This window comes from Sus scrofa, chromosome 11 (assembly GCF_000003025.6).
Source record: "Sus scrofa isolate TJ Tabasco breed Duroc chromosome 11, Sscrofa11.1, whole genome shotgun sequence".
Taxonomy (NCBI): Eukaryota; Metazoa; Chordata; class Mammalia; order Artiodactyla; family Suidae; genus Sus; species Sus scrofa.
Genome location: NC_010453.5, coordinates 64,179,598 through 64,206,771, shown reverse-complemented (window position 1 = coordinate 64,206,771; position 27,174 = coordinate 64,179,598). Strand labels below are relative to the sequence as shown.

General features: G+C 41.2%; 1 protein-coding gene across 2 annotated transcripts in view; it reads left to right on the top strand.

Moving 5' to 3' along the window:
- Window positions 1-27,174, top strand: part of ABCC4 (ATP binding cassette subfamily C member 4) — a 220,683-nt gene that overhangs the window by 103,060 nt on the left and 90,449 nt on the right. For both annotated transcript variants that reach the window (XM_021065787.1, XM_021065786.1), the window contains 3 exons: window positions 414-451; window positions 820-914; window positions 2,684-2,830. In XM_021065787.1, coding sequence (XP_020921446.1) covers window positions 414-451; window positions 820-914; window positions 2,684-2,830 — 280 coding nt within the window. The remainder of the gene's footprint in view (window positions 1-413; window positions 452-819; window positions 915-2,683; window positions 2,831-27,174) is intronic.

Below are 27,174 nucleotides of genomic sequence, written 5' to 3'. Positions count from 1 at the left end.
TAAAACAACATCACAGTGACCGTCAAGTTCTCTTTCCTTCAGAAAATCCATGCATTTATTCTATACACACTGCCTGTTAAGCTCTCTTACCTTCAATTAACCCAAACATTTCGCAGTCCCCTTGGATTTGCATTGAATTGGTTATCTTGTGGGGAGCAAAATAAATGAGCCTTACTTGTATTGTGTGTCCATGACATGGAGAGTCTTGGAAAAGAAAGATGTGTGTTTTAAAGATTTTAAAACGTAATATGTGCTTCTGTGACCTGTGGTTTTCTGGGGTGTGGGGTGTGGTGAGACCTGAGCTGGAAGGACCATCTCCATTTCTGGAGCCTTCCCATCACCCATTCCACTGAGTAGGGGTTTTGAGGGGCTCAGTGATGTCAGCGTTTGATTAATTGTTGTTCCTGCTCCAGGTGTCCTACGTCCTTCAGGATTGGTGGCTTTCGTACTGGTGAGTGATTCCTGGTCTGACCAGCGTGCTGTTAACAGGACGCCTCACTTTCCCAGAGTCAGGAGAAGAGATGGAGCTTGTTCAGCCTCCTGTTCCCATCGTCATGGAGGTTCCCTGAAGAAAATTAAATTCCTCCTGGTGGAGTGGGACCCTCCCATGCTTTCTCCCCATCTCTGACCCTCAGCAGTTTCTTGCAATTTTGGGAACCGAAAGTCAGGATGCAAATAGAATCACAGAGCCCTGCGAGCTGGGAATCATTTTCCAGCATAAAACATATCTTCCAAAATCGAGGGGTTTTTTCTTCTTCTTCTTTAGTATTTATCTAAATCCCATTTATAGTGTAATATTTTTCCTTTCTTGTTCCATAGGGCAAATAAACAGAGTTCCCTGAATGTCACTGTAGTTGGAAATGGAACCGAAACTCAGAAGCTTGATCTGAATTGGTACTTAGGAATTTATTCAGGTAAAGTTGAAGCATCGGGTCTATTATACGAGAGTCTAAGATGCTTACAGTGAGCCTGTGTGAGCAACTAGGGCTTCCAGGAGTAATTTAGTAATGTCTTAACAGATTAAGAGTCTGAGTTGCATTTACAGTGTGAATTAATTAGAATAATTATTTTTAAAATCTGGAAGAAAGAGGTTGAATGAAGACTCTTCATTTGGTCTGTACTGGATTTTGGAAGTTAAACCAGGATTGCACATTCAGAAAATCAGCCACTGGAAATCTGTGGCTATTGTCTATTCTAATAGGTTGCTTTAGCTAAATCTTACATCATTATATGGATGGGCAAGGGGATTAGAAACGGATCCCCACCCTGTGGTTCAGATTGCTCCAATTCTCTCTGAATAAACCCTGGCTTTTATTGAACTTGGATGAAATCCTCTGGCAGAAAGAGCCCCCCAAATAAAAGCATTATTCCCTTGCAGGTATGCAAAGCTCCCCTTCGCCACACTGCTCATCTCCTGGGCTTTGCTAATTACTGCAGAGAGAAGCTGAGCAGGGGGAAATCCAGTGTCTGGGAATTAGGGTTCCTTCTCTTTCTTACCTTGACATCACAATGTTATCACATCCCCGACTGTGCGATTAATTTAACATCTGGCTTGCCAGGCTAATATTAACACGGCTGTCTGTTTTCACAAGGGTGCTTAGAATATATGTGGCATTACATACTTTTTAAAGGAAATCCTCATCTAAAATTTTAAATATTCCCACAGGAAATACTCATACAAGCTTTGTGTAAAGATAGAGTTATCTTTTTAAGAACCCACTCGTTGAAATTTTGTATTTATTTCCCTGATCACCTGCTACAAAATCTAAATCCATTAGCTGTCTCTTTTCTAAATTGGTGGACTAGAGGCCTTAAAGGAAGATTAGGAAGGGGTTCTTTTATACATTCTTAGAGGAAGATGGGCTAAGGAAATGCCTGTTGATGGCATTTAGGAATTTGAACACATTTCATAGTTTAAATAAGTCATGTGTCGTCTGAAGGGAGAAAATGACTTGACAGAATATTTATTACAGCAGTTATCCCTACTCTGTTTACCATGGTGAATTTTAAAAGATGTTAGGGGCTATTTTAATTTATATATGCATAGTAGGTATCTATCTTTGTGATTAACAAAGCATAGTTAAATGATGTGCATTTGCAAATGCTTTGCGTTAGTAAGAGATGAGTTGATCCATTTAGGTTAATCTCAAATTATAATTTATATTTTCTTGCAATTCAGTTATTTAGGGGTAGGTTTTCCGCTTGCAGGTATTTTTATATTCTTTAAAGCTTCTTGGGCTTTGTCTACAAGGAAATGGTAGTAAATTATTTCTCCTGTTCCTATTAATTCAAATGATGGTACCAACGCATACCACAATTTTAGATTATGAGACATCTTGTAATTAGTAAGATTTGAAATGCAGAGAAGGAAGATCAACTGCATTTTATAATTATCTTTCTTCTGAGTTTTGAGTAGAACTTATAATTGAATTAGGAAAGCCTAGAATGAATTTCTAGTTTGCCCCTGATTTTTTTTTTCCTATGTGCTTTCTTTTTAATGAGAGAAAGATGTAAATTTTCTATTCTTCTTTTTAAATGCATCTTGTGAATGTATCAAACGCTTAACATGCAAATGCTGTAAGGAATAAAGTATATAATATCTTTATAAACTGCCTGCCATGCTTTTTAGCATCATTGAAGAAAAGGCTGAGATCTTTTGCTGAGGGGTGTTTCTTTATTGCAGGTTTAACTGTATCTACTGTCCTTTTTGGCATTGCAAGATCTCTGTTGGTGTTCTATGTCCTTGTTAGTTCTTCACAAAGTTTGCACAACAAAATGTTCGAGTCCATTTTGAGAGCTCCGATCTTGTTCTTCGATAGAAATCCAATAGGTAAGTCAGACACCAAGTTCTCAGTCAGTACGTCTTGTTAACACAGTTGGTCCTCGATTACACTTCAGTGTTTGAAAATGGAGCAGAGGCTTGTAAGAAAATCACTGTATATTGATCCATTTTATAAAAAAGCTTGACTGAAATTTTTCTCCTACCAGGGACAGTCTGAATATTGTGGCATATAACCTTTAATTTCAACTTGTATGTGTGGCAAAATAGATACATGTTTACTTTGCTGAGTGATTTAGGAATCCATCTGTTGTGTGGCATAGGGAATACCTACCCTACATTCAGTGCAGACCTGTTTCTGTGTTGTTGACCAGTGGCTTAGCTGCTGGCTGTGTTACGAAGCGGTAAGCTAGGCTGCCTGTTAGGAATGACCTTCTCAGAAGGAGTCTCGACACCCTGTGGGCTGTGTTTCTTGCCTTATCCATCCTTTTCTGGAACCACAGAGCTCCTGCATGTGCCCTGACGATGAGGTAGGTGATAGTGTGGCATTAAGCAGTTAATACACTCAGAGCGCTTAGCTCACGGTCAGTCAGTGCTTCGTGATCCTTAGTGATGATGACGACACGGCGTCTGGAAACTTCCCCTCCAGTGAAATGGGAATAACCCACTGCCCTTCCTATTTCCCTTGTGAGGATTAAATAAGACTGTGCAGGGAGGCATCTGGTGTAGATTTACTCATCACATGTTGCTCAGTCCAGGCACCACGCAGAGCACCGGATGGTAAACTGCAGAGCCCCCCCCCCCCACATCTTGTCTTATTTTATTTTATTTTTTTTTATTCTTTTATTTTTTGCTTTTTAGGGCTGCACCCACGGCAAGTGGAGCTTCCCAGACTAGGGATCTAATCAGAGCTGTAGCTGCTGGCCTACACCACAGGAACAGCAATGCCAGATCTGAGTCGCGTCTGCGACCGACACCGCAGCTCATGGCAATGACAGATCCTTAACCCACTGACCAAGGTCAGGGATCGAACCCACGACCTCATAGTTCCTAGTCGGATTTGTTTCCACTGCGCCACAACAGAAACTCCCATCTTGTCTTATTAAGAAGCCAGAGTGAGAAGGTGATTGGAGGAGTTGTGCTATTATGGCTGTGAAGTCACTCCCCTTTGTCAGTTAATGTGACAGCTACAGGCATAAAGTTGGGAGCATTAAGAGGGACTGGATTTCTGTTATCACAGCCTCTGAGTGCTTGTGACCACAGTTAACCATGCTCTTCGTGTGCAAGACCTGTAGGCTCTTGGAGGCGCTGATTCATTTATTATTCAGGGATTTGGGACCAAGTTTAAATCTTTAAGGTCACTAATCTTAGAGCAGCCAGGACACTGGTGTTTATCTTGCCTTCCTCTCCTGTATCCATTTGCAGGACTATCTTCCTTCAAGGAAATAGAAGCCCAAATAAGTACTGCAAAGATAGGCCTAGTTCACTCCCAGAGTTTAGAGGCAATAAATTATTTATTTACTCTACTAGTTTTAGATTAAGAAAACTTTTTAAATTAAGATTTTTAAGAAGTAGATTTAAAATTTTCTTTCTTGGGAGTTCTCTTATGGCTCAGCGAGTTAAGGATCTGGCTTTGGCATTGCAGCGGCTCAGATTGCTGCTGTGGTACGGGTTTGATCCCTGGCCCAGGAACTTCCACATGCTGTGGGTCTGGCCATAAACAAACAAAAATTTTCTTCCTCATAAAATAAGTTTTGTGTTGGACTTCCCTTCGCAGCTCAGTGGTTAATGAACCCGACTGGGATCCATGAAGATGTGGTTTTGATCTCTGGCCTTGCTCAGTGAGTTAAGGATCCGGTTTAGCCACAAGCTGTGGTGTAGGTCTCGGTAGTGGCTCGGAGCTGGTGTTGCTGTGGCTGTGGTATAGGCCGGCAGCTGTAGCTCTGATTCGGCCCCTAGCCTGGGGACTTCCATATGCCATGCGCGTGGCCCTAAAAAGCAAAAAATAAATAAATTAATAAATAAATAAAAGTTTTGTGCTTTTTATAGTAGTAACAATGAGCTGTAGGTACGAATTATGCCTCATCGTGGATATTACTGATGGTGTGCACGCTAATGGTTTATATTTTTATAAATTCCCCTCTGCAGTAGAATGATGGACATGCTCAGCTTTTATGCCATGGTAAATACCTTCGCTAATTATATCCATGTGTCTGACATAATGTCTGTGCTCCCTGAATTCCAGAGTGTCTTCTGCAGGGAGCGTGGATTGATCTGGAAGCACACCTAATTCATATGTGTTAAAGCACACTCTCAGGCAGACCCCTGGGCTCAGTAAGTTTCCTGTTAGTTCAGGATCCTGACACCCTCCCAGAGTTTATCAAATGGGGGGAATGGCAAGGGCCTGGGATGGTTTATAGACTTGGGATGGTGACAGCAGCTGGAAACTCTAGGCAGAGGCCCATCAGCTCTGCCCTGGCACCAGCTGGTTTGGGTCTGCAGGGGTTCTGCTAGAATCCCCTTCCTTCTCCCCATCTCCAGAGCCTGCTTGTGCCAGAGATTTTTAATAACCTTGAACTGGATTGGTCGCATTGTTTTTCACATTCATCCATTGAATCACCCATCCCAGGTCCTCATGAATTGTGTTAAACACTGGGGACCTTTGTACGTAAGCAAAGAATCAGGCCTTCAGGAGAAGGTTTGAAGCAATTCGGGCCCTACCAAAGTCCCAAGTTCACAGGGCAGAGTCAACCTGGAAAGTGCACATTTCTTCTGAATAGCTGGTTTTTAAGAGGTTCCATCTTGCCAAGCTCCTTGGCTAAGTTACTCTCCATTTTGAACTCATGTGTGGTTGCATGAAGTTAACTAGTTTGTTTATACAATGTGATACCTCCTGGGCTTTCATAACCTGATAATTGGGTAAGATTTGATTCAACTAGTGTGTGGTAGCCTTAGAACGGCAATAGCAAGGTTTCTTTCCTCCTCTCTTCTCTTCTTTTAACCTTGCCTTTCTCTCACCCATCTCTTTGTTATGCTGTCCTCCTTGGATGCTCTTCGGCCGCACATTTTTTCAGGGTCCCTACATTTCCCAGCGGTTTGATGGCAACTTTTCAGCTGGTCTGGATCCCTTGCTGCCTGCTAAGTTGACCTCTTCTAGACAACCTTTGTCTTCTTGCCTCCAAGCCTTACTTCCCTTACTTCTGTCAGATCTTAATACACGGTAGCACAAATCCCAGGTCCACAGCAAGGCTTTCAGTAATTGTGGGGTGTATGTTAAATCCAAATTGCGTTTTCCTGCTTTGAGCAGAAATCCTTTTATTTCCTGTCTCAGGCACAAGAGGGCAGTATGATCTACATTATGGCAAGGACATAGCGCAAGGGGCACCTCATTGCAAAATCTGGTTGGTGTTATTTTAAAGTTTTCTTAGAAATTCCATTTTCATAGCCCAAATCTTTGTAGTTTGTAGTGTTGTGAGAAATTTAAAAGCATTGTCATGGTTTTTTATGTGTGAACCTTTAAACTCTTTATTCAAGAATTACTCCCAAGTGTTATCCTAGAATATCGAGTGCCTATCAAACAGGGCATTTGGATTTCTTAATTGACACCTTCTCCCCCAGTAACAGGACTAGGCTACAGCTGAGATCTTGTCTGAGTTTATTTTAATTCCTAGAGGGTAGGAACCTGAGTCAAACCTGAGTTTAAGGAGAAATTGGCCACATGATTTCTTCTCTTTTCTTCCACACCCTCAGAGTCAACATTTAATTCTCATCAAGTCTCTAGAATTTCACTCTTTGTTTTGGGGACAAGATGAGAGGATAGTGGTCCTGTTGTTTCAAGTCTAATTATGGTGACATAACACTGGGCTAGGTGATTTGACTGTAATGGATTCCAGATAAATATTTGTTTATTTGCTTTCAATTTGCTAATTTGGCTTTAAGAAACTGAGCTGCTGGTGTCAGTAGATGTCACGTTTGTTCTCTCAGGGAAATGCAGAGTTGATTGGGTTGTGGCCAGTGTGTTCCTTTATACTGATTTTTCTGCAGTGTCTGTGTGCATCTGTTCACTGATTTATGCATCTAGTGTAAAAAAAAAAAAAAAAAAAAACAAATGTATGTCCTTCATTTTTTCTCTACCGGTCAAGTTAGTGCTAATGCATCATAAAAGGCAAAAAGCAAATGTACTCATTTCTTTTGTCGTTGTTATTTTTTGTGGTGGAAGGTACATCTGCTCATTGAGGTGACAGGAAGGATGGCATTCTCTTACGATATATTCTTTCATCCTCCCTAATCAAAAATCTAGAATTGCCCTTAAGGATTAAGATTTCCAACTTGAGTAGGAAATTAGACTGCCGATCTCACACATGTCAAATACCCTGAATTACGATGTTCATCATGTAGGAATTGAAGCTTGGGACAAAGCGGAGAAGGTGCTGGAGGTTTGAACTCTTGTTCTCTTTCTTGAACCTGCAAAGGGGCTCCTTAGCCTCCATTACAAGTTGTTAATGAACTTGTAGAGAAGTGGAAAGTGAATTGAAAGCCAAGTGGTGAGCTTTTTGTACTATTTTATTTTTATTTTAGCAGTCTTGCTATACTCTCTCCTCCCTCTCTATCTGTGTCTCAGTCTATCCAGCAGCATGTGGATTCCTAGGCAGGGGAAAAAACCTTCGCCACAACTAGTGACCCGAGCCGCTTCAGTGCCAAGGCCAGTTCCTTAACCCGCTGGGCCACAAGTGAACTCCTTGCTACAGTGTTTAGAAAATTAGTTGTCAACAGGCCCCTGCCTTGGTGGGGGTGGCAGTGGGGGTGAGGGTGGGGGGTGGCGCCAAGAGTCATCAGTAGAGAAGAAGAATAATTTTAGGGAACCCTGTCTGTTTCTTCAGTGCAATTGACCACTGGGGTTAGTGCTAAATGCATATTTTTAACAAGTATGATATTTCAGTACTGTCAAAATTACCTTGACGATAATAGGCCTGTTAAATTATAGCTCTATAAGTTAGGCGGTAAGAGGGCTCTGCTTAGCACACATTAATCTGTGCCTGTTCACACAAGTGATTCTGCTGAGCAGGTAGCATGTTAGAACAAGAAATACTGGTCCTAAAACCTCTGATTTATGGTAGGTGTTGTTTTGACACAGCATCATTCGGACGATTTACAAGGCAAGGCTTCGTGTTAAAATATTTCACCAGTGTCATCATTCGTCACCGACATAAATATTCAGTAGTGGTGCTGGAAAATTGGTAATGTTCCCATTCATGCCAAATCACTCGCTATGTTTCCTTTCAAGTGAGATCTGTTGTGGATATGGTTAAAAGAAACTACGGTTTTTCTTCCTTGAGCGCAGATGAGCTGTAAGAAATTGAAAATAAGAATAACAACTATCCTGACAGCTTTCATGTCCTCCTCTTGCCTAGGTTGCTTTAAATCCTGGCTTAAGTCCTAGAGGGCCCCCCATCCCTTTCTTTGCTTTGTGCATGTTGTAAAGAACATATTTATATGTACATTAGTTAAAGAAGCTTTTTTGTGTTCAAAGGAAGAAGTTAGTCATCATCAGAAAAGCTTTGTTGCAAAACAAAAACACACATTTCCCCTTTCATTTTTCCTTGTTAAAAATAACAAATGCGAGTGACTCTAAAGGGAGTAACACAAAAGATTGCATCAATCATAATGATTCTCAATAGCTACATAAATATTATTTTTTTACAAGTTTGAATGAAACGGCTAATAGTTTGAAGTAGGTGTGGTAATTAAATCCTGTCGGGTTGTGACACATTAAAAATACTGTTTTTCATATAACAATGGTTATATGTACTTAAACTCTTATCAGAGTGATATTAAGTCATATTTTATGGGAGTTGCTCCTTTACTGCTAATAGTCATAAAAGCCTTTGTTACGAGTTTAAATAGTTACATAGTTACATATATTTGATGACTATTGTTATTTTGTCAGTAATCTCTATAAAGGTGATTATGATAGCGCTTGTCTACAGCTGGTAAATATTGCACCATGTTGGTGTACATTTCTATTAGAATGTCCTGATTACTCTTTATTCCTTTTTTTTTCCCCTCCTCTGTCATAATCATATAGCTTAGTAACAAAGAGAAGGCACTGTGTCTATGGTTGTCCAATAAAATGCTAAAATGATAAGATTTGCTAAGTAAGCTTGTGCCTTGTTCAGAGGGTAATTATAACATCTTAGAAAATGGTATGATGAAATTTTACTCAATTGTATTTTTAAATTTCTCAGTAGTGTGTGGAATAAGCAGCGTGCTAATCATAATATATGTAACTTCTACGCTACATTCTTTTTTTTTTGTTTTGTTTTGTTTTTTTAATTTTTTTTTATTTTCCCACTGTACAGTAAGGGGGTCAGGTTATCCTTACATGTATACATTACAATTACAGTTTTTCCCCCACCCTTTCTTCTGTTTACGCTACATTCTAATATCTGTGTGGTCTCAGCCTTCAGCTAACTTGGAGCCAGGCCGTCTTTGGTCGGCAGGATGTCACTCCCAGTTTCCCGTGTTAGAAAGCTCAGTAATTTGGCTTTACCTGACGGAATGCACGAATTATAGTAGAGTCCCTCGGTGTCCTTGGGTGATTGGTTCCCTTGCTCTGGATACCAAAGGATGCTCAGTATCCCTTACTTAACCTGTGTATATCCTCCCATATAACCTCTGTACTTTTACATTGAAGTCTAGTTGGTTCATATTGTTGTGCTGATTTCTGCTGCACAGCAAAGTTACTCAGTTCTGCATATATCTATTCTGTTCCATGTTCTTTTCCATTATGGTTTATCCCAGGATATTGAATATAGTTCCCTGTGCTACATACCCCAGGACCTTGTTTATCCATTCTGTGTGTGATAGCTGGCATCTCCTCCTAACCCCAAATTCCCGGTCCATCCCTCCTTTTCCCCTCCCCCTTGGCAACCACAAGTCTGTTCTCTGTGTCCATCTTCCCATATACTTAGATGCTAGACTACTTATCCTTAAACAGTATATGTAAATATTAACACAGCAAATTCAAGTTTTGCTTTTTGAAATTTTCTGAAATTGTTTTCCAAACGTTTTTAGTCCATGGTGACTTGAATCCAAGGATGTGTAACCCATGAATATGAAGGGTCAAGTGTGATTCAAATACTGTTATTTAAAAGGTGCCTCCCACCCCTTCGTTACATGAACCTTGTCGTTCTTTGTGGCAGAAAATACATCAAAGTGGTTTTATGACATAGTTCATTGCTTTTGTATAACCATTTGAAGAGGAACTGAAATAGGGCCAGATTCAACATCAATAAATACTGAGAAGTGTATTACTGAGACCCCAAGGAGTATAAAGCATAGTCTTTTGACACTAAGTGTAGGAATCCATTGGAATTTGCTGGATTGGAATTCTGCATGTTTGACTTAAAGGCCAAGTCCTTTCCCTCAAAGATTTGACTTTGAACCTGTCATAGAACATCACGGGGCAAAGTTTGATTTTCGTTTTCTAAGTGAACCTTCATCTTCTGTTACTGTTTCTTCCCCGACTCCCTTTATTTTAAACTTTTTTAAACATTTGCCATGAAGAAAATGGGGGGGAGAGATTCTAGATATTTATGACATGGAGCCTGTACTCTTGGATTTCACATAAAGTTTAAAATCCAGTTTTGTTTTGTTTTTTGTCTTTTTGGGGCTGCACCGGAGGCATATGGAGGTTTCCAGGCTAGGGATCTAATCAGAGCTATAGCTGCCGGCCTACACCACAGCCGCAGCCACAGCCACGCCAGATCCGAGCTGTGTCTGCCACCCGTGCCACAGCTCATGGCAATGCCAGATCCTTAACCCACTGAGCAAGCCAGGGATCGAACCCACAACCTCATGGTGCTAGTCGGACTCGTCTCCAACTGCTCCATGATGGGAATTCCTAGAATCCGGTTATGTTTTAAATCACGTCTTTATAGTACCTGTCACATATTAGAGGTAGATTGAAATGTAGGTAGTTATTATGCATTGACTGCCTGTCTCTTCTGGGAGCCTGGTGCTCCCTGTCCTCCTGGAGTATATCTATGGTGTTACTGTGAAAGCTTCCAAACCTAGGATTGGCCCCACCGTGGCTGATTTATTTGTAGTATAGTATTTGTAGGCTGGAGAGAAAAATGGGTGTATTATGGCAAGAAGAGGGTTGTTCTTTGTAAATAGCTAAACAGACTCCTCTTTGGCTTTTTAGAACTTGTTACAATTGGGTTGACAGTAGGTAGAACACACACAATGAGGTTTTCTTCATCGGTAATGTCATGATTGAGTCTTCTTTTCATTCTTGCTCATCAAGATTAGTTTGTTCAAAATTTCCCCCTCATTTAGGTAGAAATCCTTTCATATCTAGAAAAAAGATGACAGGCTTCAGAGTAGACCGTGAGTGGAAGTTTATTAAAATACTGTTGTTAAACAGAAAGCTATCATAACATCAAATTCTCAGTTCTGGATCTATTTTCCTTTCATTTTTGCATTTGCATTTTAATAGTTCATATCCCATGGGGAAACGCCTCAACCTCTTCAACACCTGGAAAGTCTATTTGAGGCTTGTTATGTGTTTAAGAATCTTTGTCCAGATGTTCTTCCAAATGCAGTCGTGCTCCTCTTGGTGGGCAAGTCCTGCCTCCGGGTCTGCTGTTGGGGGAAGCAGTGCTGCAGGGCAGCATGTTGTTCACACAGCAGCAGAAACCAGAGCATCGGCCCTGGTTGATTCGCCGCCTAAGCCCTGACTTGGGGATGATTCAGTCAACCATTAGGTAATAATTTCTCTCTGAACTTCAAGTGGATATTTCTAGAAGTGTTCTTCTGGTTCAAGAACTGATCTTATCCACTCTGATTGAGGCACATGATAAAAAGTACACAGATTTTTGAGGGCGTGGTAAGAAAAACAATGCACCCACTTCTGCCGTTCTACACAAAAGTATTTGAACAGATACCGCAGTGTAGCTGGATTTGTCCTTAAATGTATTTTCTCACATAAAAAATTCCATATATCTAGGTCAGCAGTGTACTCAGAATCCTGCATTAATTTTTTTTTTTGTCACCTTCAAATATGTAGAAATAGGTAAAGAAGGAAATCGTTGCTTTCTTGTATGCAGTCTTTATTTTTAGATTTTTTTTTTTCTTTCTTCCACTGATGTCAGAATGGCCTGGGCTCTTATTTCCTTTGGTGGAACTATAAATTTATTACCCTTCCATTTTGGAGAATAAAATAGCAATAACATCTTAAAATGATATCTCATGCTCTGTGTAATCTTTTTACTTAGCATTAAAATGAAAAGGTTGTCAACTGCGGCTTAATGAGTGCCACCAATGGGTGATCCTGTAGACAGAAGCGTTTTTCACTCGTGCCAACTTTTCGATGTTAGTCTTGACACAGTCCTGGAAATGGAAGGAAAATAAACACCTATTTCAAGATGATGAGTAATCGCTGTTACTAGAAAATTGTTCTTCCCTGACTTCAAGATTAAATAAATAGTTGTTGACATAAATAGCCAGAATAATAAAAGGCAGCATCTGTGTAATCCAGACAGTTAGTGGTTTGTCCTACAATCAGATAAGCCACTGTTTATTAACAAATTGTCAAGTCTTTAGACCAGGTGAGTAGATTTCAGTCCTGCATTAGGGAATTCTAAAACTTGAGTGAAGGAGGTTTAGTTTTCCTCGATGCCAGATTTTCTAACCACTCTCATCTCTTTCGCAAAGGAGACACTATAGGAGTTGTGTGCTTAATTGACCTGGCCTTTCAAGGTATGTCTTCTCTTGGCTTTTGCTGTATCCACGTTGATCAAGTTTCTAGACAAGATCAAGGTTTGAACTTTTATATCACACAAGGAGTGCCTTATAGGTTTTGGATAAATATTGGGTATTTTTAAAAATATAGGTCAAATTTTCTCTCCCTTTCATTTTTTTTTTTCCTCCCTTCCCCTTAATTTTTATGTGCATCTTTAATTTGATGTCAGGTGAGAACTTTGCTTGTCATCAGTAGAAAATTTAAATCTGTTCATGGACAGAGAGAAATGGGTGTAGGTAGAGATGCTGTGATGTCTCAGATCTGCTGGAAAAATGCTTTGGAAGAGCTGTGCCTGTCACTTCACTGGCCCAATCAACATCCCCTTGATTGAAGCACAGTTGTCTTAAGCAGCATTGATACTGGTGGTGGTGGTGGTGGGGGGTGTGTGTCTGTGTATGCTGTGCTGGGTGGGAGGAAGGGAGAGAGGGAGGGAGGGAGGGACACTGAGACTTCCTTTGAGTTAGGTTGTCACACCAGAATATGATTCATATGATTGGTTTCTATTTAAAGCGATGTGAAATTTCAAGTTGGAAAGTTATCCAGCAAATTTGGGATCCATGATGCCCCTTGGTAAAGAGAACAAACTTTGGAATTATCCCATCTGAATTTGAATCCCAGCCTGGCCGCTGACAGCCTGAGTAACCTGAGTTATTTAACCTCCGTGTACCTTAACTTTGTTACAATGGGGATGTAATAGCCCCAGTGGTTGTTTTTTTTTTTTTTTTTAATGGTGAGAATTAAATGAATTAAGCATTTAAAGCAATACCTAGCAAATAGCAGACATTGAGTTTTGACTAAGTGACACGATGAAATTCTGGGAATTTTTGATTTCCCCTACGGAACCCAAATGAATATGTTAATTTTGATAAAATGGTGGGAAAGGATCTGTGTGTTTTCCCAGATACAAAGAAAAATTGATAAGTGACCAAGACTTAAACAGCTATAAAACAAAATCTACAGCATATTTTGGTTTGCTTGTTTTGTTTTTGTTTTCATCAGTGCTTAGCTTCGTCCCTGATTTCATTTTAATTTGGTTTCGCAGTGAGAGCTCAATTTTGCATAAAGTACAAAACATCTGGTTTACTTTTTGTTTGAAAATGATACGATTGAAGTTTATTACAGAAGTCTATTGTGTAATTAAGGAAGACCAGTTTGAAATTTTATAAAATAAGTTCTGTTTAAGTGGAACGTTGGAATTACTCCAGAGAAGTGGAAGTACTTCTTAGGAGTAGCAGGAACTTAAATATGTTTTAAGCAAATGCTCTAACTGGTCAAAATGTATTCACCTTTTCCAAAAGCATGAAAAATGACAAATTTCATAAGTGAAAGTTAAAGTCGACCTAAGGCAGTTTTAGATTGTTGAGCCTTCAAATTTTATTCATGGGATGTTTTTGGAGACATTTCGTGGTTTGTTCACTCCAGTTAATTCTAGGCATCCTTCTACGTTTCTATCAGATGGACATTGTGATACTTCAGAACTTCTTGCGCAAAATATGGTTAAAGCAGCTTGGGAAGTAAATGAGATCTCTGGTTAGTGTTTATAAACTGTAGATTATATTTTTAATGTAGTTGAAGGTGTAACAGATGCAACAGAATAAATACAAGCCTCCTATAAATAGTGCCAATTGGCATTAATAAACTACTGAAATAAAAGCCATACCTTCCTGGCTGGGTTGAATGGCATTGAGACCGCTGAAGAAGTGTGGAGTGGAGATTCACCTGCCTGCCAGGTAACTGTGTTAGACAGGGAGCTGTCTTCCCCAGTCTTGGCGTTCAGCCTCAGTTAAATCTGAGAGGCCCGCAGATCTGAAATGATGTTTCTGTCATCCTGCAGAATTTGCTTAGAAATAATTTGATGAAAAAGCAAACCAAAAATAGATTGCAAGGACTTTGGGGGATTTTTCTGAGGTCATTTTTACACACCATCTAAGGCTTCAGATGCTTCATGACAGAGGTTTTGTCTCTTGGCAGTTATAATCTAGTTCCCTATCAAATTGAAGATCAGCCCCGAAGTATGATGAATTTGGACTCTTGCCCTATGGCTTGTCATTTCAGAGCCACATTGTAAATTTACTTGACAATTTAAACTTGTTAAAATACTGTCACTTCCATTGTCTCATTTCATCTCTAATAGCAGCCACGCAATAAGAAATCAGCTATACCTCTTCTTCATCTAGAGCTGTGCACAGCAGATCCATGCTTTTTACCTTCTCACCTATACCTTGTTTTTGTCCCCATCAATTTTTATGTAGGAACCATATAGATTTGCCTGTAATTAAAAATTAAAGAACCAGATTGATCAGCATATTAATGGTATAACTTAATATTTTGTAAGCATCTCCATGTGCTGATGTGCGGGGAATTTTGTCTAAAGTAACCAGATCCTACATTCTGAATTCTCCCTGGGCTTTTTCAAACGACATTTTACCCATTCCTGTGTGTTACAATCCTTTACACAATAATGGCAGCTCCTCTGGTACAAGTGACATTATGTTTAGCATAGTGTAGTGTTTCCTATGAAATGAATGTGGGTATCATATTAATCAGAAATAGTTTCAAGAAGTTGTATGACCTGCTCAATCTGCCTAAAATAGGTACATATTTGAGTTAAAAATATGAGAGTATCATTTGCAATTCTTTAGTCTTCATCTTCTATTTTTAAGGGCTTTGCCAAGTAAATGTGCAAGATCCCAAGCCAGAGATCGAGCCCGTGCCACAACAGATGCTGCACCACCAGGGACCTCTACCTTTTTCATCTCTAATAGCAGCCACGCAATAAGAAATTCCAGCTTTCACATGAGCTTCTTGATTTTTATCAGTTTTCAGAAGGATTTAGCATTTGAAAATGAATTAGTCCTCACGTTGGGTGGAAGATGGATCTTGCATCTGTAAGGAAGATTACTGTTTATAAAAAGTGGTTGATCACTTTAGCCTGTTCTTCTTTTTTTCCCCCTTTTTAAGGCCGCACCTGTGGCATATGGAAGTTTGCAGCCACAGCAACACTGGATCAGAGCTTTACTGCAGTCTTCACCACAGCTTGTGGCAACGCTGGATCCTTAACCCACTGAGTGAGGCCAGGACTGATCTCCCATCCCCAGAGACGCTATGTTGGGTTATTATTCCTGCTGAGCCATGATGGGAACTCCATATTAGCTTCTTCTTATGAGTGTAATTTTGTGTTTATTTGTTTGTTTGTTTTTGGCTGCCCCTGGCATGCAGAGGTTCCCTGGCCGGGGATAGAAACTGAGCCACAGCAGTGACAGTGCCGGAAGCTCAAGCTGCTGCGCCACTAGGGGACTCTTGGCCCTGAATTTTTAAGGGACTTTTATTAGTGCCTTGTCATGACTTTTTTAAGAGATACATTTTTTTCATACCACAATGTTTATAAGTGTACAACATGTTAACTTGATACATTTATAATACAATGATTGCTATTGTATTTCAAATATCCAACATCTATGGCCTCACATAATTATCATTTATTCTCATATTGGGAATGATTAAGGTCTACTCTCTTAGCTGATTAATTAACTAATGTATTTATTTTTTTATGCTGTTTAGGGCCACACCCATAGCATATGGAAGTTCCCAGGCTAGGGGTTGAATCAGAGCTATAGCCACCGGCCTACACCTCAGCCACAGTCACAGCAACACCAGATCTGAGCTGAGTCTGTGATCTACACCACCGCTCAAGGCAACACCAGATCTTGACCCACTGAGCGAGGCCAGGGATTGAACCCACGTCCTAATGGATGCTAGTCATGTACTAGTCTGTTTCTGCTGCACCACAACAGGAACTCCTCTTAGCAAATTTATAACCCAGTTTTGTTGTCTGTCATCGATGCCCTGTCTGTTAGATCTCTAGCACTTGTTTATCTACCAGTTGCAAATAGAGACCTGTAATAATATCTCTGTCATTCTCTCAATGCCCGCTTCCCTGGTAACCACTCTTTCTACTCTCCAGTTTTATGAGTTCAGTTTTTGAGATATATCATATAGTATTTATCTTTCTTTGACTTAGCATAATATCCTCAAAGTACATGCACACTGTTGCTAATGGCAGAATTTTATTTTTCCTCACAGTTGAGTCCTAGTCCACTGTGTGTGTGTGTACATGCAAACCACATCTTCTTTATCAGTTCATCTGTTGATAGACTCTAGGGTGTTTCTGTATCTTGGTCATTGTGAATAATGCTGCAGTAAACACGGGGATGTGTCTGCCTCTTCTATACCCTGTTTCATTTCTGTCTTGACTTAGAACTGATCATACGTTAAGGAAACGTTGTCTTGGAAACTTACAGTATGTGGTGTTATAAAAGAATATGTGGGGTTGCTTTATCATCGAGAGCTCTTGTTCAGCATTCAGGTCCTTAGGAGTGAAAAGAACATAGCACTTGGTGTGAGCTCTTTTTTTTTTTTCTTTCTCTCTTTTTTTTTTTAATAACTTAAAGAAGGAGGAAGAGTCAGTACGAATTAGTTCACAAATCCTCTCAAATCAGAAATACTCTTAAGCATTCCAAGATGTTTTTCATCATTTACTTAAAGACAAAACTACCTTTTTGTAGGCTATTTTGGAATTGCAGTTTCATGTGTAATAGAGCTCTTAATGTCTTTAAATGAGAATAATATGGTTAGAGGACTTAATTGGAGTGGGCTGAATGGCGATCTGAGAAGGTTCCTATTGGGAGAACCACAGTGAAGTGAGTTCCTATATGATAGGAATCCCACCCCAGCTCCTCTGAAGATCTAAAGCCAAGTGTTAGAAGATTGGATAAATTCTCCTGTTAATGTAGCTTAGATAAACTTTATTGCTGAGTCAGGTGGCTCAGTACCAAACTTGGCAAGAACTTAGAGCTTATGAGAACAGCAGCGTGGAGCTGCAGATCTATCAGTCCAGTTGAAACCCTACTTAAAAACATCTTTTCAGAGTTCCCATTGTGTCTCAGTGAAAATGAATCTGACTAGTATCCATGAGGACGCAGGTTTGATCCCTGGCCTCTCTCGGTGTGTTAAGGATCCAGCATTGCCGTGAACTGTGGTGTGGGTCACAGACACAGCTCCGATCCGGTGTTGCTGTGACTGTCGTGACTGTCGTGTAGGCTGTCAGCTACAGCTCCAATTGGACCCCTAGCCTGGGAATTTCCAAATGCCGTGGGTGTGGCCCTAAAAAAAGACTAAAAATAAACAAACACATAGTGTTGGCCAAAATGTGAAGATAGCTCGTGTGCACTGTTGATGAAAATGCAAAATATTGCCACTGCTGTGAAAAATGGTACGGGGGTTCCTTTAAAAAATATATATATATGTATATATCTTTTCTCATTCTTTCTTTATTGAGGCTTTGGTACCTGGTTTGGTTTTGTTGTTGGTGTGGTTGTTTTCTTCCAGTTACTCTCCCCTCCACCGCCCCTAATTTATGGTGTCAGGAAAGACAGCGAGATCCTTCCATTGTTTCTTCTACTGCTGTGTCATAATTTTTTTGCAGTAACGTGAGAGTGAAAAAATATTTGGAAATTGGAAGGAAAAATCATGTCTAGGACCTTCTTATTATTTCGTCTTTACAAGCCTCAGTATTTTGTAGTGAGACATTTTCATTTTTGCTTGTTTGCTTTGTCCCACCTAGCATAAGGATAGTCTTATCGTTGTTTCAATAGTCTCTTTAAAAAGTGAGAAATGGAGAAATGGGCTTCCTGGATAAAACCTGCCATTTGCCTTTGGGAGTATGGCCAGTTCCCTGGATGGTTAGACCAGGTTGTTGGGGTTGAGTTACACAGGTTGGGGTCCCCTTTCCACCACTGGCCCCACCACCACTGGCCTCACTTCTGAGGTTACTTCAAATATTGGCTAAAACATACTAAGATTAAGAGATCAACAATGTCCATTCCCCCCCCCCCGCCCCCCGCCGAGTAGTGGCCGTGCAGTTAGAGAGGCTGTTTGGGCGGCTTTCTGTTCATGGAATCGCTCCTGTTCTTTCTCCACATTGCACTTCAGAGCAACATTAGCTGCTTGGACTTTTGAACCTTTTTGTTTTCTTTGCATTTGTGGACATGGGTTAGACAGAAATGCCTGTGATAAAGCTATCACAGACTGCATCTGGATAAAAAGAGAAAGAAATGACACCCAGGTGAAACATGAAATGACCTCAAAAAATCTGAGGATAAGGAATAATGAGTTTTGATCTGAGAAAAGAAAAACATTGCTTTGGCCCCTTCCCATACCCATTTCGAGGGCATTTCATAGCACTTGAAGATTCAACCCCATCAGCCTTGGGCCTCCTTGCTGCCTCTGAGTTGTAATGCCTTGGTGAATTAAAGCTCCGACTTCTTTCTGATGAAAATATTAACAATTTCGGTGTTGTGATTAGGGGATCTATTCAGCTCTGAGGAAATCTTTCAGCGTTGGGCAACGGGACTTTTCATCTGAGGCCTTTAAGCCCGTGACAGCCCAAGAGATTGGGATCCTGCAGTGATTTTGCTTCATTAACAAGACTATACCGGCATGATTTAATGCAACCAAGTTTCATCTGCTGGTAAGGAACAGTTAAGGTCATGGTCTCAAAGGACTTTGATGTCCTGCAGAAGCCTGATTTTCCCCTAATATGCATGAACAGCTCATGCAGTATAGCTCTTAGGAGATGAATATTTGTTCATGTAGGTTACAAAAGCAGACATACCCTGAGAGTGATGGGAATGTCAGAGTGTGCCTTTGGAGGCAAAAGAAGAACCACTATCTAAAAATTTAGCTGTGGAGGAGTTCTTTTCGTGGCTCAGCAGTTAACAAACCCAACTAGGATCCATGAAGATGCAGGTTCAATCTCTGGCCTTGCTCAGTGGGTTAAGGATCTGGCATTGCCATGAGTTGTGGTCATACAAAGCTCGGATCTGGCATTGCTATGGCTGTGGTGTAGGCTAGCAGCTGTAGCTCGATTAGACCCCTAGCCTGGGAATCTCCCTCCATATGCCACTGGTGCAGCCCTAAAAAGCAAAAAAATAAGAATAAAAAAATTTAAAAAATAAAAATTAGCTATGGAAATCCATAAATACCCGGTGAAGACTGTTCTTGCAGAAGTGTCAGTTGGGTTTTATCAGGAATGTTGGACAAATATTTTGCAGATTCTGCTAATAGAGAATTTTCTTAAAAGTTCAGCTATGGAGATCCTGCTGTTGCACAGTGGGTTATGAATCTGACTGAAGCAGCTCGGGTTGCCGTGGAGGCACAGGTTCAATCCCGGATCCGGTGTTGCCACAGCTGTGATACAGATTACAGCTTCGGTTCAGATTCAGTCCTTGTCCTTGGAACTTCCATATTCTGTGGGCGTGGCCATTAAACAAAAATAGAAAATTTCAGCTAAGTGATTTCTTTGTAGATTTCAGCCCCTCCCCCCTTACGTAGGAATTTCTACTTTCCTTAGTCCCTAGAGTTTTGTGTTGAAAGAGTGCATGCGCGGCCATTATTCTGTGGATTTTTTTTCTATTTTTATTTACTTTTTTTATTGTATCTATAGAAATGTGTATTGCTTCTCTGTCAATACCTTGATGTAATCTTTGGTATCCTGAATTCCTGAGATGGTTTGCTGTTCATAGTGTTCACTTGTGCAAGAGATCAACAGTTCCATATCAGGTTGTAATACACCTGTAGATTCCTTGGGCCTTCTAGGCATCTTGATTGGCTCTCAAGGGAGGCATCTTAGAGACTGTGGAAGACCCACTGGTTTGCCCTCCCCTCCACCGAAGACCAGAGAATGGAGATAGCCCTTCACCCCAGTGGAGAGAATGTAGAGCCCAGGGGGTGGGGGTGGAATCCTCTGCGGGGGCTGGTGGGAGTGCACTGGCTGTTGGTGGTGTCTCAGATTTTTAGTGGCTGACTTCATGGTGTGGAGAGACTTTGGAAGAAGGAGAGCCTGAGGCCAGGCTGAGGAGGCAGAACCATTCCACAGAATCAGGAGAGAAGGGCATAGTTGAGGCAACACAAAGAATCCAGTTTTGGCAGTGGAGGTAGAACAGATCAGACGGAGCACCAGAGGCCAGGAGGTCACCGTGAAGTCAGTAAAATTTCCCATCTGGGTTGTGGCCAGCTTCATGCTGGAGGATGCTGTGCTGACCATGGAAGTGCACATGTCGGTAAAGATGTGATTCGTCTCTCAGGTGTCTGCACTGAGATTTTACCCCTTTAGAGCAGCGACCAAGTTGGGGAGTTGTACCCACTGACTGGGGAGGCACAGTTGAACACAGCCTTGGGAACAGTCAATATTTTTGGGGGCGTGAGGGGGACTGTTCAATATCTTGAAAATGTCTTTTTTTTTTTTTTTTTTTTTGCTTTTTAGAGCCGCACCCATGGCATTTGGTGGTTCTCAGGGTAGGGGTCCAATCCGAGCTGTAGCTGCCGGCCTACGCCAGAGGCACAGTAACCCCAGACCTGAGCCGAGTCTGCGATCTACATCACAGCTCAGGGCAATGCCAGATCTTTAACCCACTGAGTGAGGCCAGGGATCAAACCTGCGTCCTCATGGATGCTAATGTTATTCATTTCCACTGTGCCACAACGGGAACTCCTGTCTCGAAGCTGTTAAAGAGGGAGCTTAGAATGAAGAAGCCAGGATGAAATCTCTTCTTTGTTGGGTTTAAGCAATTTCCATAAATCTTACCTGCCTTGAGGCAGAGGCCGCCAGAAGTACATACGTGTGCACATTGTTTCTGAGTGCGCAGGCCATGTTGGTGTGTGGGGTAGGAGTGCGCAGGCAGGTTCCTGGAGCTGGGGGTATCGTGTGCACCCCCCTCCCCATGACACGCTCATACACACCACACACACAGCTTGCCTTCATGCTTTTTCACAGGGCCAAGCTTCTTTCTGTGTTGCAGCTGCCACAGGAACAACCTGAAACATTCCTCTTATTTATTTATTTTTTTGCTTTTAGGGCTGCACCCACGCATATGGCAGTTCCCAGGCCAGGGGTCAAATTGGAGCTGCAGCTGGCGGCCTACACCACAGCCACAGTAACATGGGATCTGAGCTGTGTCTGCGACCTACACCACAGCTCACGGCAACGCCAGATCCCCGACCCACTGATTGAGCCTGGGATCGAACCCAAATCCTCATGGATACGAGTGGGATTTGTTTCTGCTGCACCACAATGGGAACTCCTCCTCTTGTTTTGATTTTAACCAGTGGCCATCATCCCCCCTCTCCCATTTTCTTGACACCAGCCTTTGATGCCTTCTTTCATCACCCCACTGGCGGTCAATACCAGCTTGTCTCAACATTGGCCTCAGTTCTCGTAATGAGGTTCCCATATGTCTCTGCTAAACAGGGCAAATCTGAAATGAAAGCACGAGTTCCCAAGTACATTCATTTTGTCTTATCCATCTTTTGTGACAAGGACTCCATAAGTATTTCTCTAGTTGGGCACTGTGTCCTGTGTATGTTCTGCTGGACCCCACGTTAGTTATCGTGGGGGGTGGCTGTGATTGGCCTCAGGGAAGAGGAGGCTCAGGGGACCATCTGGGTGTTTGGGGTGAGATTTGAGGAGGGGCTGTTCCAAAGGAACTGACCAGAGAACAGCTCCGGTTATCTGGGATATGGGAGTGGCTGCTTGGGGTGACCTGGGCTGGAAGCCGGGGAAGGAGCAGAACAGGCCGGGGAGGACTTGCTACTCTCTCCCTAGCACGGCAGCATCTCTGTGTTAAGATGCCCCATAACACACCCTTCTCTGCTTCCCAAAGCCCTATCTTATCGGGGACCTCGTGATGGGCTAGATTGGGAATTTGGGGGCATTTTCTTTTTTTTTTTAAACTTGAAGGTTGAACGTGTCACAAGTGTTGTAGCTGTCTGACTCCTGGTTCACACTTAACCACATGGTTTGTGGCCCCTTGATTCTTCGGTTTTAATTTAATTGTGTTGGGTATAACTGTGGCAATCCCGTCACTGTTTATTATTGTTCAAAGCGCCTCACAAGGAGGAAAAATCCAACGTATTTCTTTAATGCAGAAAATCATTGCATAATGAGTTAAAATCTGTAAAATCTGTGCACACTTAATTTAAAACTGAGGACAGATTACTGTATTGCCTGTTTTTATTTTTGTAGTTCTCAATAATGTTTAAATATTACGTAGAAACTCATCTACCTTGGGCTGCTGCAAATGGGAATTGCAGTCACATCCTGGTTCTGGAAGAGCATTGATGTTGCCCCTGCATCTCTCCTCTGCCTGCAGCTTACAGATGTGAGCTTTCTAAACGTTAGATTCGTGTCAGAGGGCCTTTATCATAAGGAACATATAGGACATTTTCCCAAAAAAGTAAAAATGCTCTTCAGTGGGGGTTTCCCCTCTTCTACCCCCAGCCCTCCTTCCCTGAAAAAAAATAAAACTTTGGTGCTTAATCAGGGTTCCAGATGTTTGTATGTATGTATTTATTTCGATATTTATAGTGTTTTCTGTCAAGCAGTTTGCCTCCCTGGGTGCATTCCAGAAATTGTAGAAACATACATGGCGAAGCCACAAAGATCAAAGACCTGTGTCTTAGGGACTTTTTATGGCACTTTGGGCCTGTCCCTAAAAGGATTTCTTTGAAAGGAACCAAGGAAGCCTTCATACTGTCCATCACATCTTGGAGACCAAGCACCTGGTGAAGTACTGGTTCTGGGTGGAAGCCTTCCTCTGCCCGGTGGGGGGCATTTGCCTGGAACCTTCCTGCGGAAGGAAGCCTTCCCTTAGCTCACAGGGATTTGTCTGGCCTCTCATAGTTCCACGTTTTATCATGGATGTTTCTGGTATTTCTTATTATATCTCCACCCTCCTTGAATATTGTTAATTTCACCACATGGAGTATTAAAGGCTGCCCCTTAAAAGTGTGGGTTTCATTTTCTATGTTAGTTAAAAAAATATATATATATATATATATTATATATATATATATATATATATATATATATATATATATAATACTAACATCTGAATGGAAACTAGTAACACTTTCTTTCCTGACAATGAAGTCTTGGTGTCCCTTGAATATTAGTAAATTTATTGTTGTTTTTCTGTTTAATGAGTTTCACATTAAATTATGCCTTTTTTTCTTATAATAATTTTTATTTGTTTCCATTATAGCTGGTTTACAGTGTTCTGTCAATTTTCTACTATACAGCATGGTGGCCCAGGTACACATGCATGTATATATTCTTTTTTCTCACATTATCATGCTCCATCATAAGTGACTAAAATTCCCAGCCTGAAAAGTCATGATTTACCAATATTTTAAAAAATCCATTGTGTTTTGATTTTGGTAAATATATATATATATATATATATATATATATATATATATTTTTTTTTTTTTTTTTTTTTTTTTCCTTAGGGCTGCACACACGGCATGTGGAAGTTCCCTGGCTAGGGGTTGAATCAGAGCTGCAGCTGCTGGGCTACACCACAGTCACAGCAACAGCAGATCTGAGCTGCATCTGCAGCCTACACTGTAGCTCACGGCAACCCCAGATCCTTAACCCACTGAGCGAGGCCAGGGATCGAACCTGCGTCCTAATGGATACTAGTCATATTTGTTACCGCTGAGCTGCAGCGGAACTCCCCTAAATGTATTTTAAAACCCAGTTGAAATTTAACTACCGATGGAATCTGCCTTCTTAGGTAATGTTCTAAATTCTCTTACCCCCCTGCAAACTGGTGGTTTTTTAGTAATATCTTTTTTTTTTTTTTTTTTTGCTACTTCTTTGGGCCGCTCCCTCGGCATGTGGAGGTTCCCAGGCTAGGGGTCGAATTGGAGCTGTAGCCACCAGCCTACGCCAGAGCCACAGCAACGCGGGATCCGAGCCGTGTCTGCCACCTACACCACAGCTCATGGCAACGCCGGATCGTTACCCCACTGAGCAAGGGCAGGGACTGAACCCGCAACCTCATGGTTCCTTGTCGGATTCGTTAACCACTGCGCCACGACGGGAACTCCAGTAATGTCATTTTTATATGTTGTTTCCGTGAGATAAGTATTGGCTTCAGGTTGCTATTTATCATTACATTTCTGCAATCGCACATGGTAGGCATGGGTACTTTTTATGTCTAATGAAGGAAAGCCTAAGTTGAATATAATTGCCAAAATATTTCTTCTTTGTAACCCTAGCATTCTGAATGCTAGCAACATCTTGGTTCTGCCATTGAGACTTATGGGTATTATTAGGATTTGACCTGATTCTGAAATGATAGGGTTCAGGGAATGAAAGGCTTTAACTGAATCTTGGGTGTATTGATTTAGCTGTGTCATCCTTTAGGGCTGAATTCCAGTTCTGTTGATCTTTGGTATCTTAACTGGCAAGTCTTTTCAAGGTCTTGGGAAATGTTTAGTGGGGGGGCGGAGATCAAAATATTTATTGATTGTGTAAAATATTTTCCAAGAAGGTAAATTGCTATAGCATTTTGTAAAGGTCAGCCAGTGCTTTGCAGGCTAACGTGTTCACAGGTTCTCTTCTTCTTTCCTTCACTGTGTGGTGAGTGGCATTTGTATCTCTGGGGCTCCACTCTCTGTCATCAGCAGGCAGCCTGACCCTTTGCCCATTCCTTCCCAGCAGATGCTCTTCCTCTTCACTTTGCTGTCCTGATCTTACCTGGTGAACCACTCTGTTGGGGTGCTGGGGTCAGGGATGACTCTGGAACCTGCTGGTCCCTATAAGTACACAAGTCTTTTGTCACCATGACAGGTGGTTGACTCAATAGGCAGCTCCTTGTTGGCCCTGGCACATTGAGTGTAAGTGAACCTATGGGGCTAGTATTTCTAATAATGTCGCTGGGAGTAGATGGACGTGACAGATCGAACGGGTTCTGAGGGGAGCAACTTGAGTCTTCTTTTTTTTAAGTAAAAAAAAAAAAAACATAGTAAAATAATAACACAAGATGTACCATCTCAGTCATTTTTAAGTTCGTCGAGTGGCATGAAGTACGTTCATAGTGTTGTGCAGCCATCATCACCATCACCTTCAGAAGGTTTTCATCTTCCCAGACTGAAACTTTGAACCCATTAAACCATAACTCCCTTTCCTCACCGCCTTTGTGTCTCTGAATTTGGCTATTCTAGGTTCTTCACATATAGAATCTTGCAGTATTTCTTTTTCTGTGGCCGGCCTATTTTACTTTGCATAATGTCCTCGAAGTTCATCTGGTTGCCACACGTGTCATCCTTCCCCGAGGATGAATAGCACTCTGTCGTGTGTATAGACATCACGTTTTGTTTCCTCCGTGGATGGACAGACACATAGGATTGTTTCCACCTTTTGGTGATTGTGAACTATGCCGCTGAGAATGTGGGTGTAGAAGGGTCCTTTTAAGACCCTGCGTTCGATTCTCTTGGGTATATCTCCAAGTGTAATTACTAGATGATATGGTAATTCTATGGTTTTTTCTTTTTTTTTTTTTTTTTTCTTTTTAAGGAACAGCCGTACTGTCTTCTGGGCAGCTGCACCATTTTACATTTTCACCTGCAGTGTGCAGGGTTCCAATTTCTCCATATCCTTGCCAGCACTTGGTGTTTCTGATTTTTTTGTGTTTTCGATGGTAGCTATTGTAAATGGTGCAAGGTGGTTGAATCCTTTATTTTCTTGGGTAAATAATAAGAGGCGGCTTTGGTCACCAGTCCCTGTGATGATAGCAAGGGGTAGGTCCCCCTAACAGTCGGGAAACACTTCTCTGAAAACAGGGTGCTCCTATAGATCTCGTGCTAGGAGTACAGGTTTCTTTGTTGTTGGTTTCTTGTCACCTCTTTTTTAATCCTGCACTTGAAAATTAGATCCAATGCAAACAGTGTTTAGATTTATTTACTGTTGCTTAACTCCTTTCCTCTTTTCATTTTGACAGGCTTGGCCTAAGAAGTTTCTTTCAAGTACTAAATTAATTTAGGTGGCAAGCAAGACCACCTGAATTTTGTTATATGCTGGCAGTTTCGATAAATGGATATTATAATCTCAGCACATTTCTGCCCTATGCTAGTGTGCAGATTTGCCAGAGTCTGCAAAAGTGATAATATTTTGTCAGTTTGGCGCCTAAAAGAAGAAGAGAAATGGCATATTTTCCTATTTGTATTTATAGGATGCCTGTAGGGAAGCTGGAAGTGCTGCCTGGCCGTTTACATGGCTAAATGCACATGAAGAAAGATAAGGAACCCAACGACTTTTTTCTAGGCACAGGAAGAAGATAGGGCCCAGATCAGTACTGTCAGCTGTGGTGGAGATGCTTCTCCATTGCTACCCGGTGTTATTTTTTTCCCCCTTCAACTCACCATTTCCTTGAAGAATGCAGGCTATTTTTAATGACTTCATTGATTTGACGATTGGGTTACAAGGTACTGTATTTACTGCTAAAGTGTTTCGATCCTGTCAGCACTTAATACGAATAAATCTGCTTTTTTAGCACCACTTTGATAGGCTGTAAAACTGCCTGTATTTACAGGAAAATTTGTTTTTACTAGGGTATGTTTATGTACAGACACAGTGTGACTTTTCGCCCCTTTCAAAATCATTATATGTCATACTTTAGATGAGAAATAGACACATGCAGAGCTTTTGTTGTTGTGTACTGTTACAACAGCATAGAACACACTGTAA